Raw genomic sequence first — 15,322 nt, 5'->3', positions numbered from 1 at the left:
AGTACTGGAAGTGAAAACGGAAGGGATTGAAGCGAAAGAATGAAGAGCCATTAAGACGAGTGAGACTTTCTTTACCTCTTGGTTTGCACAAAGAAGTTAATTATGTAGGCAATGATTGTATAGAATGTTTGCTCTTTTATATATCGCGGACGATGCGGTTTTGAATAGAATATGCATACCCTTTCTAACCTAGGTGAAGCACATGTTTTTGTGTTTGTTTCTTCTCTTAAATTTGCTTATCTAATATTCATGATCCATTCTTTTTTTCATTATAATGAAGTTTCACTTGCTTGATTGCGTAATTTAACAATGGCGTGCCAAATATATGACATAAATATTAAAATATTATGTTAGCAGATGAATCTATGATTAATTTCTAATAAAAAAATTATAAAGCATGTGTACTAAAGCAATTATTTAAGTAAATGGCTTTATTAAACAGAGCGGCTTACACTACAAAAGAAACTCATCAACCAGAGCTAAACATTTTTATGTGTATGTAGCTAAACATAATTATTTATATATGTGTATGTATGTGGAGCCACACTTACATAATATAAATATATATATATATATATATTTAGAGAGAGAGAGAGAGAGAGAGAGAGAATCACACTTATGTCAAGTCCACCTTATAGGATGAACACATTTAGTTTGAATTTTATTTTTTATCACTAGTGTTAATGGTTTTCAATGAAATTATTGCTGACATGATAATTATTAGTTGGTAGTATTTAATTATATATTTATTTTTATTTTAAAAATTTTATTTGGAAAAGTTAACCGTTTTGGGCAACCTTAAATTGCAAAATAGCATATTGATCATACTGGTGATTGTCGCTTGTGATCACAAGTAATATTTTTATCTTTGTTTAGCTCCTTTTTAGTGGTTAAAATGCTAAGATTTAAAAACGTACTAACATTTATATTACAAAATGTATGTAATAATTGTTGAATATGAGTTTAGTGATATATTAATTTTTTATATAGATCTAAAGAACTATTAATACCATTTTAAATCTTAGCCTTTAGAAAAATTTAAAGGTTGATAAAGATAGTTTTGATGGTATTTAATATTAGCATCATATGTGTGTGTGTGTGTGTATCTATATATACAAAGAGGACCTTTTTTATTATCTCTTGAATCTTTTTTAGCATTAAGATTTAAAAATATATTTGTGACTTATATCCTAATAAGGTTAACTTTGCCTTAATAGGTTTCTAGTATTATATTAAATTTATATAAATCCCAAATGTATTTTTAAATCTTAACTCTTGAAAGCAATCTAATAACTAATAATAAAAGTTTTCATGAAAAATTGATTAGGTTATATCAGTAGGAAACTGACTGTATAAATGTATATTCAAATATATTTGTATATGTATCTAATTACAAGTTATCAATAGAAGACCTCGACCCGTTACCTATATTTGAGGTAAGTATCTTGGTATGGTGAAGACGCTACAATAGGATGCGAAATAACCTATTGATAAGTCGAATTTGAACTCCACAAGCAAAGCTTAAAAAAAGTTCGATATAGTTCTTAAAGAACCAAAAAAATCACTCTCACTTTGAATCAAAATTGTAATCTACTTTTTATTCATGACTTTTGTGCCTTTAAATAGGTAAAATAAATTACAAAGCTTTCTTAAATTTACTAAAAATAAAGATGGACGAAAATTAGGTTTAGGAAACTTAATTTGGTTAGGTTTAGGAAACCTAATTGTGGTTAGGTTTAGGAAACCTAATATGATTAGGTTTAGGAAAGTAAATAGGCAACATGCCAAAATCCAATCAAAACCTAATCAACTCCAAGTTTCCTAATTTCAATGGCCTTTAATACTTTGACCAATTCAACTCTAATAAAATTAGTAAAGTAAATAGGCAACATGCCAAAATCCAATCAAAACATAAATAAAAATTAATGTTTTCCTACTCATAAAGTTCAGCCAAGCTTAGTTGGATGTCATGTCACCATATGATGCCACATCACCTTGTTGTAAAGTCCATGCGTTAAGCTCTCTTTCATATTAGCATCCACCATCCCAATCATATAGACCAATTTTAGTTCATGTTCAATAATGAACTTGCTTCCTTGGATTGTAAATACCTCCTAAATTAAACCATTTAGTGCCCCTTTGAATCTCTTTACTCGTGCTCTAGTTATGGGTCTTGTAGAGATTTGAAGTGGATGTGGACTCCATCTTGAAGTGCTCTTGGTCATGTTTTCATCATTCCCCTCCTCTTGAAAAGGATTTGTCCTCAAATCGTCACCTGCACAAAAAGGAGATAAATCAGCAACATTAAAGGTAGCACTTACAATATACTCACCTGGAAGATCCAACTTGTAGGCATTGTCATTAAGTCTCTCCAATACTTGGAAGGGACCATCTCCACGTGGCATGAGTTTAGACTTTTATTGTGTCAGAAATCTTTCCTTTCTCAAATGCAACCAAACCCAATCTCCAGGCTCAAAAACAACTTGTTGGCACTTTTTGTTTACTTGCTTCATGTATTGTTCGGTTCTCCTCTCAATATTAGCTTTGGTCTTCTCATGTAGTTGCCTGACAAAATCAGCTTTCTTTTTCCTATCTAAATTAGCATGCTCACTCAAAGGTAAAGGTGTTAAGTCCAATGGAGTTAAAGGATTAAAACCATATACAATTTCAAAAGGTGAAAATTTAGTGGCTGAATCTATAGATACATTGTAAGCAAATTCAACACGAGGTAAACATTCTTCCCAAGTTTTGATATTCTTACTTATCAATGCACGCAAGAAAGTAGACAAAGTTTTATTTACTACTTCTGTTTGTCCATCAGTTTGTGGATGACAAGTAGTAGATAATAACAATTTAGTACCCAACTTAGCCCACAATGCTTTCCAAAAGCAACTCAAGAATTTTGCATCTCTATTAGACACAATTGTTCTAGGCATTCCATGCAACCTAACAATTTCTTTAAAGAACAAATCAGCAATATGAGATGCATCATCTGTTTTATGACATGCAATAAAATATGCTATTTTAAAGAACCTATCTACAACAACAGAAATTGAATCCCTACTTTTCCTTGTTCTAGGAAACCCTAAAACAAAGTCCATAGAAATGTCTACCCAAGGATGGTTAGGTATAGGAAGTGGCATGTACAACCCACGTGGTTGCAACCGTGATTTAGATTGCTTACATTTCATGCATCTATCACAAATTCTTTCTACATCTCTTGTCATATGTGGCCAATAAAAATGCTCTCGTAGAACAGCGAAGGTTTTAGCTAGTCCAAAGTGTCCCATTAAGCCCCCACCATGAGATTCTTTGATAAGTAAATCACACAAAAAATAACTTGGCACACAGAGTTTATTTTCCCTAAACAAGAATCCCTCAAATCTATAAAACTTTCCCTTAGTATACGTTTCACAAAGTTTGTAGATTTCACCAAAGTCATGATCTAAAAGCACATAATTCTTTAATTCGTTCAAAACCAAGTAGTTTAGCATCCAAAGTAGAAAGTAATACATACCTATGGGATAATGCATCGGCTACGATATTTTTCTTATCTTTCTTGTAGCGAATGACATAGGAAAACATCTCAAAGAATTCCATCCATTTACCATGGTGCCTATTGAGCTTTCTTTATTCCTTTGTGTGCTTTAAGGACTCATGATCTATATGAATCACAAACTTTTTAGGCCATAAGTAGTGCTGCCATGTCTCCAATACTCTAACCAATGCATATAGCTCTTTGTCATAAGTTGGATAGTTTAAGGCTACCTCACTGAGCTTTTCATTGAAATATGCAATTGGCTTTCCCTCCTGCATCAAAACAGCACCTATACCTATTCCTGATGCATCACATTCAATGTCAAAAGTTTTGGAAAAGTTAGGCAACACCAATAAAGGAGCATTTGTTAGTTTTTCTTTTAATAAATTAAAAGACCTTTCTTGATAATCTTTGTCAACGGTGCAGCAATAGTACTAAAATCTTTAACAAACATTCTATAGAAACTAGCCAAACCATGAAAGCTTCTAACTTGGGTAATGCTAGTTGGCATGGACCACTCTTGAATGGCTTTTACCTTCTCTTGATCAACTTTGATACCTACAGCACTAATCACAAAGCCTAACACAAGCTCAGATTTACAAAAGTCACACTTTTTAAGATTGGCATAAAGTCTTTCTTTCCTAAGAACATCCAATACTAACCTAAGATGCCTTACATGCTCTTCTAAACCCCTACTATATACAAGGATATCATCAAAGTACACAACCACAAACTTTCCAATGTAAGCACGCAAAACATGATTCATAAGTCTCATAAAAGTACTAAGGGCATTAGTTAACCCAAATGGCATATGATACGAACCTAGAGCGACCTGCCTCTAAACCCGTAACAAAGATTGAATTAGACTGTCTAATTACAAGTTATCAATGAACCTTGGTATGGTGAAGACACCACAATAGAATGCGGAATAATCTATTGATAAGTTATATTTGAACTCCACAAGCAAAGCTTGAAAAGTTCAATGAAGTTCTTAGAGGACCAAAAGAATCACTCTCACTTTAAATCAAAATTGTAATCTGAATTTCATTCATGACTTATGTACCTTTAAATCAGCAAAATAAATTACAAAGCTTTTCTAAATTTGCTAAAAATAATTATGGAATAATTATGGACGAAAATTAGGTTTAGGAAACCTAATGTGATTAGGTTTAGGAAACCTAATTTGGTTAGGTTTAGAAAACCTAATTTATCTCCTAGTTTCCTAATAAGAATAGGAAAGTAATTTAAAAACCTAATAAAACTAAATTCAGAAAATAAAATAGGCAACATGCTAAAATCCAATCAAGACATAAAATAAAAACTAATATTTCCTAATTATAAAATTCAATCAATGCCATGTAGGCATATATCATCCTCCATGTACAAAGGTACCATGTCACCATATGATGCCACGTCACCATCCATGACATCAAATCGTGCCACATCACCATATTGTTGGATTCCATGCGTTAGGCTTTCTTTCATGTTGGCATCCTCTGTTCCAATCATATGGATCAATTTTGGTTCATCTTCAGTAATGAACTTGCTTCCTTGGGACGTGAACAGCTCTTGGATTAAATCATTTAGTGCTTCTTTAAACCTCTTTGCTCTTACCCTGGTTATTGGTCCCGTAGAGATTTGAAGTGGCTCTGGACTCCATCTTTGGGTGCTCCTGGCCATGTCCTCATCAGCATAACCAACTACTCATACAAACTATGATTTGTTTTAAATGTTGTTTTCCATTCATCACCTTCCTTCATGCGAATTTGATGATAACAATTCTTAAGATCAATTTTTGAAAACATGCATGCACTATACAATTCATCAAGCATATCATCTAACCTAGGAATAGAGTGACGATATTTGACAGTTATATTGTTAATAGCCCTACAATCTACACATATCCTCCATGTTCCATCTTTCTTAGGGACTAATAACATAGGTACAGCACATGGACTCATGCTTTCTCTAACATATCCCTTTTCAAGCAATTCACTTACCTGCCTTTGAAGTTCCTTTGTCTCATCTAGATTAGTACATTTAGTGCATCTTTAAATCTCTTTACTCGTGCTCTGGTTATGGGTCCTGTAGAGATTTGAAGTGGATTTGGACTCCATCTTGAAGTGCTCTTGGTCATGTCCTCATCATTATAAAATAGGCAACTTGCCAAAGAAGAACGTAGTGACCAAACGGATGAGACAACCAAAGAAATCAAAGATGCAATCTCTAACCTAATGCTAAAAACCATAGAAAACAAAGAACAAAGAAAAATAATGACAACAAAGAAAAAAAAAATTGCCAAATTTTTTTCAAGCCCTTAAGGTCGACGGGTTGGTCTATTTACATTGATGTTTGGTGTGGTTGGGATTACTTTAGTTTGATAAAGATTTTTCTTGTAGCTTAAATGCAAAAAAAAAATAAATAAATAAAAATTAAAAATTAAAAATAAAAATTCAAATAAATAAAAATTAAAAATTAAAAGTAAAAATTCATTCTTAAAATTTTTTTTGTTCTTATGGTTTGTGGCATTGAATTATTGAGACTTCAAGAGAAAATAGGTAGTGAATTTTTTTTTGGTTGATTTGAGGAGCACCAAAAATAAACCAAAATCAATACCGAAAACAAGGTTTGTTGAATATTCACTAATTCCACTTTGCAAACCTCATTCCAATTTGTTCTTCACATTAGTTCTTTTATTTGTGCCAAATTTCTTGTTGAAAATCAAATCTTTCGTCGTTGTCTTTTCCTTGTTACTTTTCATTCTGTTTGTCTTTTTAGCCTTATTTTCATAACTGTTTGGTAGGTCTATTTAGATTGTTACTTGCTAGTTTGTTTTAGTTTGAAATTAGTTTGCAAAGAACTAGATAGAATTACTAGAGTGGTAAAAGGCAAGAAAGGTGAGAATTATAGAGGGTAAAAACCAAACTATAACTAGAGTGCAAACACGAGTGAATTGAGACCTTCAATTTGAGCGAGAAACATGAGGGAGTGTTGTGAGGTCCTTTTTACTAACAAGTTCTGCAAGAAAATCATGTCACAAGACAAAAAAGCAAAGAAAGCATGGGTGAAACTCCAGGTGTGGCTGATCCGAAGTTATACATTCAAGCTATGGTGGGAGAACTTCAAAGAGCACTATGGTCGGAGATAGGGCAGATCCACGATAGGTTGGATAGGATGGAATCATCAATCCAAACGCTGCAGTAACGACCTCCATAAAGGTTTGCTCATGGACGCAGTAGAGGAAGACATTCTCTAGGACGAGAAGATCTGGAACGAGTTGGAGATGACTATGAGGAAGAAGAAGAAGACATTGGTTCGGCAACCAATCAATTCCGTGGGAGGGAAAGATTAGACCGAGGCAATGACTATGGAGGAATTAAGATGAAAATACCATCATTCCAAGGTAAAAGTGATCCAGAAGCTTATCTTGAGTGGAAGAAGAGGGTTGAGATGGTATTTGATTGTCAGAACTATTCTGGGCTAAAAAGGTTAAATTAGTCGCTGTTGAATTCACGAACTATGTTATTGGATAATGGGATAAAGAGATACTTTCTAGGAGGCGAGCAGGACAAAAACCTATAGATACATGGGAGGAGATGAAGGCTTTGATGAGGAAGCAATTTGTACCTAGCCATTACTATAGGAGCATCTATTAGAAGCTTCAAAGTTTGTCTCAAGGAAGTAGGAGTGTAAAGGACTATTATAAGGACATGGAGATCCTTATGATGAGGGCTAATGTTGAGGAAGATAAGGAGGCTACTATGGCACGTTTCTTAGCGGATTTGAATAAGGAAATAGCCAATCAAGTGGATTTACATCATTATGTGGAGACTAAGGAGATGTTGCACATGGCCATCAAAGTAGAGCAACAACTCAAGAGGAGGGGTACCACAAGACCTAGTATTGCTCGAGACACTTGGAAAGCAAGCCCATCCACATGGAAACCCATTCCACCCAAGTTTGAAGAAAAAGCCACCACACGGCCTAAATTCGAAGCTATGGTTGAATCATCCTCTTCCAAGCAAGTAAATCCGATTCATCTTCAACTAGAAATCGAGATATCATGTGTTTTAAATGTCAAAGAATGGGTCATATTGCAAGTCAATGTCCAAATAAGAGGGTCATGGTGATTCGGGAAAGTGGGGAAATTGAATCTGAAGAGGAAGAGTCGGACAATGAATCCATGCCCCCATTGGAGGATGTTGGTGATGAAGATAAAGAAGATTACAAGTATTTTGTTGGTGGGGACTTGTCATTGGTTGCTAGAAGAGCTTTAACTGTGTATAAAGATGAGAAGGAAGTGCAACGGAAGAACATCTTTCATACCAAGTGCAAAGTCAAGGATAAGATATCTATGATTATTGATGGTGGGAGTTGTACTAATGTTGCTAGTGTTACTATGGATGAAAAACTAGGGTCATCCACTATGAAGCATCTAGAACCATATAAGCTATAATGGCTTAATGATTGTGGACAGTTGAAGGTGAATAGGCAAGTGAAGATTGCTTTCTCTATTGGTGATTATGAAGATCAGGTTATTTGTGATGTGGTACCAATGTAAGCTGGTCATTTGCTTTTGGGACGTCCATGGCAATTTGATAGAGATACTAATCATCATGGTCGTACTAATAAGATTGTCTTTAACTTCAAGGGTAAACGAATGGTGCTTATGCTAATGACTCCTAAACAGGTTTTTGATGATCAATTGGCTCTACAAAGGAGGGAGGCCGAAAAGCTTAAAGAAAGGCTAGTATAACACCTATGTCTTCAACAACTATTCAAGATAACAAAACCATACGAGAACAACCAGATGATGATTTTAGGACAAATCTCAAGTGGAGGGAAATGATGAGGACATGACTAGGAGCACCATAAGATGGAGTCGATAGCCACTTCAAATCTCTACGGGACCAATAACCAGAGCTAGAGCAAAGCGGTTTAAAGAAGCACTAAATGGTTTAATCCAAAAGGTGTTCACATATCAAGGAAGCATGTTCATCACTAAAGATGAACCAAAATTGGTCCATATGATTGGAACGATGGATGCCAACATGAAAGAAAGCCTAACGCATTGAATGCAACAATATGGTGATGTGGCACGTTTTGATGACATGGATGGTGATGTGGCATCATATGGTGACATGGCACTTTTGCCGCGTGGAAGGTGATATGCACCTACATGACATTCAACTAAGCTTGGCCGAATTTTATAATTAGGAAAAATTATTTTTATTTATGTCTTGATTGGATCTTGGCATGTTGCCTGTTTACTTTTCTAATTTAGTTTTTATTAGGATTTCAAATTACTTTCTTAATTTATTAGAGTTGAATTGGTCAAATAATTAAAGACCATTCGAATTAGGAAACTAGGAGCTAAATTAGGTTTCCTAAACCTAGACAAATTAGGTTTCCTAAATCTAACCAAATTATATTTCCCAAACCTAACCACATTAGGTTTCCTAAACCTAATTTTCGTCCATAATTATTCCATCATTATTTTTAGCAAATTTAGAGAAGCTTTATAATTTATTTTGCCTATTTAAAGGCACATAAGTCATGAATAAAAATCAGATTACAATTTTGATTTAAAGTAAGAGTGATTCTTTTGGTTTTCTAAGAATTATATCGAACTTTTTCAAGCTTTGTTTGTGGGGTTCAAATTCGACTTATCAATAGGTTATTCCGCACCCTATTGTGGCATCTTCACCATACCAAGGTTCTTACCTCAAATATAGGTAACGAGTCGAGGTCTTCCATTGATAACTTATAATTAGACAATCTTAATCAATCTTTGTTACTGGTTTAGGAGCAGATCGTCCTAGGTTCGTATCAATTTAGGAAAGTAAATTAAAATCCTAATAAAACTCAATTCAATCAAAACATAAATAAAAATTAATGTTTTCCTAATCATAAAATTTGGCCAAGCTTAGTTGGTTGCCATGTCACCATATGATGCCACGTCACTATCCATATCACCATGTTGTAGAAGTCCATGCGTTAAACTCTCTTTCACATTGGCATCCACCATCCCAATCCTATGGACCAATTTTAGTTTATCTTCAATAATAAACTTGCTTCCTTTGATTGTAAACACCTCTTGGATTAAACCATTTAGTGCCTTTTTAAATCTCTTTGTTCATGCTCTGGTTATGGGTCCTGTGGAGATTTGAAGTGGATCTGGACTCCATCTTAAAGTGTTCATGTCCTCATCATTCTCTAATCAAGGATTCATGGACTTTAATAATTAATGGATAATTATATGGTAAGTGTTAAAGGTTATCATATCCCATATAAGATTTTAGATTTGAATTAAATCTCCTCTTTGTAATTTCCCATTTGGCGTCTTAGAAAATCCTCCAAGAAAAAGAAGAAGAATGGCTTCATGCTTTCGCTTTTGAATCCCTATATTCAGGTTTCCTCTCTCTTTTTCAGTTTTTTTTCTTCTTTTTTCTTTCCTTTCTTTTTTTTTTTTTTGTTTTTTTTGTTTTTTTTTCCCCATGGGTTGCGTTGGGTATTTGATATTGTTCTACTTTATTTATTTTCCTATTTATCTCACTATTTATCTCAACCTACATCTTTCTTCTTTTGTTCCTGCGTCTTCCTTTTTGTTTTTGCTTTGCATTCTTCCATCCAGAAGATATGGTTTAAAACCCAATGGCCACACCAAGTTAGTGTTGCTCAGAAGCCGCAAGTGCACGAGGTAGTTTTTGTTTTCACTTCTTTTGATGCCTTGACATCTTTTATTTAGCTTAATGCACATGGTAAGTTTTAGTTTTCTCTTTTGGCATAGATAGATTCCCATAACTGAGTTTTCTTTTTTGCACCTAGATACCATACCATCATAGACGACTGCTGATGCAAAATCAAACGGAAACAATAATCTCTACCGATAACTTTATTTAAATAGAATAACTAAACCTACAAATTATAATGAGATCTCCATAATAAGGAACAATAATATATAATGTCTTACTATTTTATATCCTTAAAACCGATATGGATGGGTAAAGTCCATTTCCTTTGAATTGGTTCAAATATCTGTAATCGGTTCCAATAAATTACAGAAAACGAACCAAAAAAACAACTAAGCAAAAAATATTGTGAAATCAAGAAACTAATTTTCCAGCACACTGAATGTATAAAATTATTGAGTCACCAGAGATGCTGTTACCAGAATCTCCCTAGTTAAACCACATAGAAGCAAAATGAAGATCATCTTTTTAAGTTACAAAAAGAATGAATGTTACGAAAACCATGAGTTACCAAGCACTACTTCAAAGTCCCGCAACTACAGACTGAAACCCACCTAAATCGTCTCTTTCACAAAGCTAACTAATAACAAAAAGAACCAGTCCCTCCTAATTCCTTTCTTCTCCTATCATCATTCTTCAATAATAGGGACGAGAAGGGAATCGAGAAGAAAACAGTATGACAAGAAAATCTATGGCAAAAGGATGCTTATGTCCTCTTCATGAGATACCCCAAAATTAAGCCAAGCAAGCCAACAATGATGACAAACAGAAAAGAAACACCACCGCCACGATTTTTGTTGCCTTCACGCCTCAGGAGTTCCTACATGATGTAATTTTACAACTTCAATGACTTGTAAGCCCAAATGGAGTACAGTTTAATCATTTAAGCTAAGGTCATATAATAAACCAATAAATTCTGTCAACAAAATACAAATTGCAAGGAAAAACAAAAAGCTCACACCAGCATCCTTCTCCTTCTACCCAAATAATAAAATCCAGATAGTAAAAAGTTGTATTTTATGGCCTACCAGTTCCTGACGAAGCTTATTATTTTGTTGTAGTGCACTGTTCTTTTCATCAGTCAATTTTGAAATAAGAGCTTTTGCCTGCAATATATCAAGTACCGTCAAGAATAAATAAGCTAGAACCAAGTGGTATGCCAACTAAAGCAAGTGTATCAAACATCATACAAAGGATACCTATAAAACTGAAGCAACAATGTGGAGAGTGATACTGACGTGACAAACTATCTAGCTAAATGTTGCAAAAACAATATAATTAACAAAAGGATCCAAATTGCTTGTTTAACCTCTAGATAATATAGCACACACCATACTGGTGGGAATGGAGCTATGGACGAGGAGTAAAGGCAGTGCTGAGACTTGGGGTTGGAAAGAGGGTGTGGTGTCATCATGCCTAAGTTGAGTCAGATGTGACAATTCCTAGAATGGGTCAAGCCTCAATTGTGTCATCTTTGACTTACAAAATGCTTCAAGATTAGAATTAACTTCTGCTAGAAACTCCGGATATTGTAAATTGAACATCTTTTCAATAAGAGTTTCAACCCTCCTTTGCAACGAAGTGTAGCCAATACATGCTTTCTTATGACAACATGAGAATGTACAGGGCAATCAAAAGGCAAGAGTAACTAGTGCCTATACTAGGAACAAGCACTATAATAAGTTTTCACATAAGTTTCTGATAAGTTCCAATACTAATAGTAGCAGGTGACTGTGAGAAGATTGAAAATTGAGGATAGATTTTAAAATTCTATTCAAATGACAGCTTCAACAACGACTGGCTAAAATCCCAACTTATTCTGTTTTTCTTATAGTAAATTAGAAATGCTTCAAGTTATGAAATTTAAACATATTGACAAATATATTAATGAGTATAAGCAATTTTTGTAGCATAAACAAGTAATTGAAACTTTCAAGAAACAAATCTCAGATTCAAGCACAACAAAATTCATTAAAAAGTTTATCAATCTATATACTGAGTAATGCTTCAGCATGCTGACACACATATATAGACAAGAGAATTGGCTTTTCATCCTATCTTCATTGATACACAATAATAATAATAATAACAATTAAATTAAAAAGGTGATAAAACAATATCCAGGTACTGTTTATCGCACTATAGAAGGCTTTAAGATACTTGGTGAAGCTTAAAAAGATGACATATCAGCACATAGCACACTAATTCAAATTCCAGTACCCTAAAGAAAAAACAACTGCAATTGTACAAAGCAACAAACCTAAAACATCAGTGTTAATGGTAGCCATTGAATTTTTATCATCACCAGTTAACCCAACAAAACACCATTTTTATTTTTCAGACCACTTGAAATTTTCTACCTGGAGCTTCTTGATATCCTAAGGTCTATCTAAAAAGAATTTGCAATTACATCATCAGTAAGCTACAAAAGTTTTGATGGAAAATCAAATATCATTAAGACTTTTCGCTTGTTAGAAATGAAAATGAAACTAAAATTAAGAGGGTAAAAAGATAAACACGGAATAGTAGTTTGATCCCAACAGAAAATCAAAGTAGATGCCTCGAAGAAAAGGGAAGGCTTTTTTAGAAAATGAAGACAAAAATGACAAAAGTTCCGCAAAGTATCAACATTGGTTTGAGTGTGTTTCATGTAGCATCTTCATTTCATGAAAGCTATGAACTTGTTATCTTATCGATAAAAGAAAAAACAATTACAACTATGCAAATGACATTAATCAAGTTACTCGCTTAATTTATCTATCCTCTAACTGAAACTACATGTAAGAAAAGTAAATTAATATATCTTGCAATTCAAAGCATATCTCTATTAGATTAGACATCACAATAAAAATTGAAGGAAGTAAAAATAAATCATGCGAGAGAGAGAGAGAGAGAGAGAACAATTAAATATATTCTAACTAATGGAAGAACGCATATGAGTGTAAAAGTTTTAACACCAAGCAGAAATCAAACCAAGTGCTCACTTCCTCTTTTTTTTTTTTTTTGGTTTTTGGTTTTTAACATGTTTTCGTTTTACCTCAGCAGATTTGTCCTGAAAATCAAGCTTGTCAGACAATGCTCTTGAAGCCTGCTGTCACCATCAAATGGCATGTACATCAATACATAGTATAAATCAAGATAGTGATTCATCTAAAAAATTCAAATAATTTGAGTACTAACGTTGGCAAACTCAAAACCACTGACATTTCCATTCTCTGAAATAGAACCCCTCGGCGAAGACCCTTCTTCTGACCCTTCCGGAACAGGAGAAGGTGGTTGCGGTGGAGAAACATAAAGCACTCTCAATTTGCACTCCTCAACTACATGTCCTGCCTCCTTATTGAACTACACACAAACCCGATTCTCATATTCATAGCAGTTTTTCCATAAAATTTCACAAGCGAAATTCATATCATTCTGTTATACAATTACCATTTCAGCATTAATATCCTTTGCGATTGCACCATCATTTGCTTTTACACTCTGAAGGAGAAACTTGTCCTTGCATTGCATGTCAGTCGGAGCATCTTTTTGTGCTTGCATGGTCACTAAACCATAACAAACATTTACAAAACGGAAAATTAAAATAAAACTTAAGAAGAAGGATGGCATGAAAATGACGAGAAGCACCTATAACATCGCATGTTGACCGAGGTAAGACAATTCCAGTGTTGGGCCGAACACAATACTTTTTGGGATTCGTAGTTTTTACCTGAACATGATCAATATAACAACATCACCAAAAGCATGCAATGTCCACGTTCTATTTTTTAAATGATTCAGAAACATAAATATAATTTACTCCTCTAAATCTACATTCCCACTTCAAAATTTGAACCTTACACTTCAAATTCCGTTGCACGCAATATCTTTATGTAAATCTTAAACTAAATGTAATTAAAAATAAAAAAATAATAACAATAATAATGAAATAACGCAATGCTGCCCTAACTAATTGTATTATTAGTTTCTTCAGGACCCAGATTAGAATTTTCCATCTTCGTTTTCCCAAACATTTTCTGACTAGTCATCCAAAGCATTATTGCAGCAATTTGTTTCCAAAAAAATTACCAGGAAAAACAAAACGAAAACCGCATAAAAACAAAGAGGGATTTACCTTAAAAGCCACATAATTATCCGTCTTATTAGATAACTGAAGCGAACAAGAGATCTGCTTCTTCAATTCGACTAAACAAAAACAAAGAAAGCAAAAACAAATTTTGAAAAAAAAAAAAATTCCAAACCCTAAAAAATTCAAACGGCAAGATCCGCTACATAATCAAAGACCGCTTCTATATATATACACTCACATGGAAACTTGAGCTCCAGAGGCTCGATGCTGAGAAGATCACCGGTACTCATTTTGTAAAAAACAAAACTACTAAAAATGTCGAAATATGAATTGAATTTTTTCTTTTTTAGGGAAAAAAAAATTGCGTATTGAGAAAGGAAAGGGATGAGCGGGATCGGTAAGTAACTGGAAGAGGAGAAGCAGAATCTGTTTCCTTTGTTTCCGAAAAGTGTTTTTTGAAAACAAGATGGGCGGAGAGATCGAGATTGGAGAGTGGTTTTGGGCCCTTTGGGGAACTGGTAAAATAAAAATGATGATGTTGATTATGGTTATGATATGATTGGGAGCGTTCCTTTTTTCTTCGTCGTTGTTTTATTTTTTTTCTTGTATGGTTTTATTTATTTATTTATTTATTTTTTTGTTTTGTTTTTTCCCTCTGATTTTCGAGTAATTTGTGAACGTGCGCAGGCAAAGAAAATTGAAAGTCTCTCTCTCTCTCTCTCTCTCTCTCTCTTATTTTAGCATTATTTTACTCGATTGCGTAAACAGACAAATCGTACTCGCTAAAGTTCAAAGATAAAATCGTACTCGCTCTAGTTTCTTTTTCTGGTTTTATTATTATTTCTTTCCCCTTTCTTTTGGTTTCGCATTAAAAATTGGGTTGTTGATGGACCACTCTAGAAAAAATTGAAATTGGGCCACTAAAAAATCTGGCGTCTTTAAAAACTGGGCCTAAATGGA

At 33.9% G+C, this 15,322-nt stretch overlaps 1 protein-coding gene across 4 annotated transcripts; it reads right to left on the bottom strand.

Moving 5' to 3' along the window:
• Positions 1–10,636: 10,636 nt before the first annotated feature.
• On the bottom strand, positions 10,637–15,020 carry LOC107430294 (vesicle-associated protein 1-2). Of its 4 annotated transcripts, none has more exons than XM_016041132.4 (8): positions 14,601–15,020; positions 14,408–14,478; positions 13,921–14,002; positions 13,723–13,838; positions 13,495–13,635; positions 13,328–13,381; positions 11,319–11,396; positions 10,637–11,110 (listed from the first exon to the last, which is right to left on the bottom strand). In XM_016041132.4, exons 1-8 carry the CDS (start codon positions 14,650–14,652, stop codon positions 10,997–10,999), a joined length of 708 nt encoding a protein of 235 aa, XP_015896618.2. In that variant the 5' UTR covers positions 14,653–15,020; the 3' UTR covers positions 10,637–10,996. The 4 variants fall into 4 exon arrangements, with proteins under 4 accessions (XP_015896618.2, XP_015896619.2, XP_015896616.2 ...); XM_016041133.4 differs by having other exon boundaries at positions 13,328–13,378; positions 14,601–15,019; XM_016041130.4 differs by having other exon boundaries at positions 13,471–13,635; positions 14,601–15,017.
• Between the last annotated feature and the right edge of the window lie 302 nt (positions 15,021–15,322).

This window comes from Ziziphus jujuba, chromosome 6 (genome assembly GCF_031755915.1).
Source record: "Ziziphus jujuba cultivar Dongzao chromosome 6, ASM3175591v1".
In the NCBI taxonomy this organism is placed as follows: domain Eukaryota; kingdom Viridiplantae; phylum Streptophyta; class Magnoliopsida; order Rosales; family Rhamnaceae; genus Ziziphus; species Ziziphus jujuba.
The sequence above is the reverse complement of the archived record's forward strand: the minus strand, read 5'-3'. Positions and strand labels throughout refer to the sequence as shown.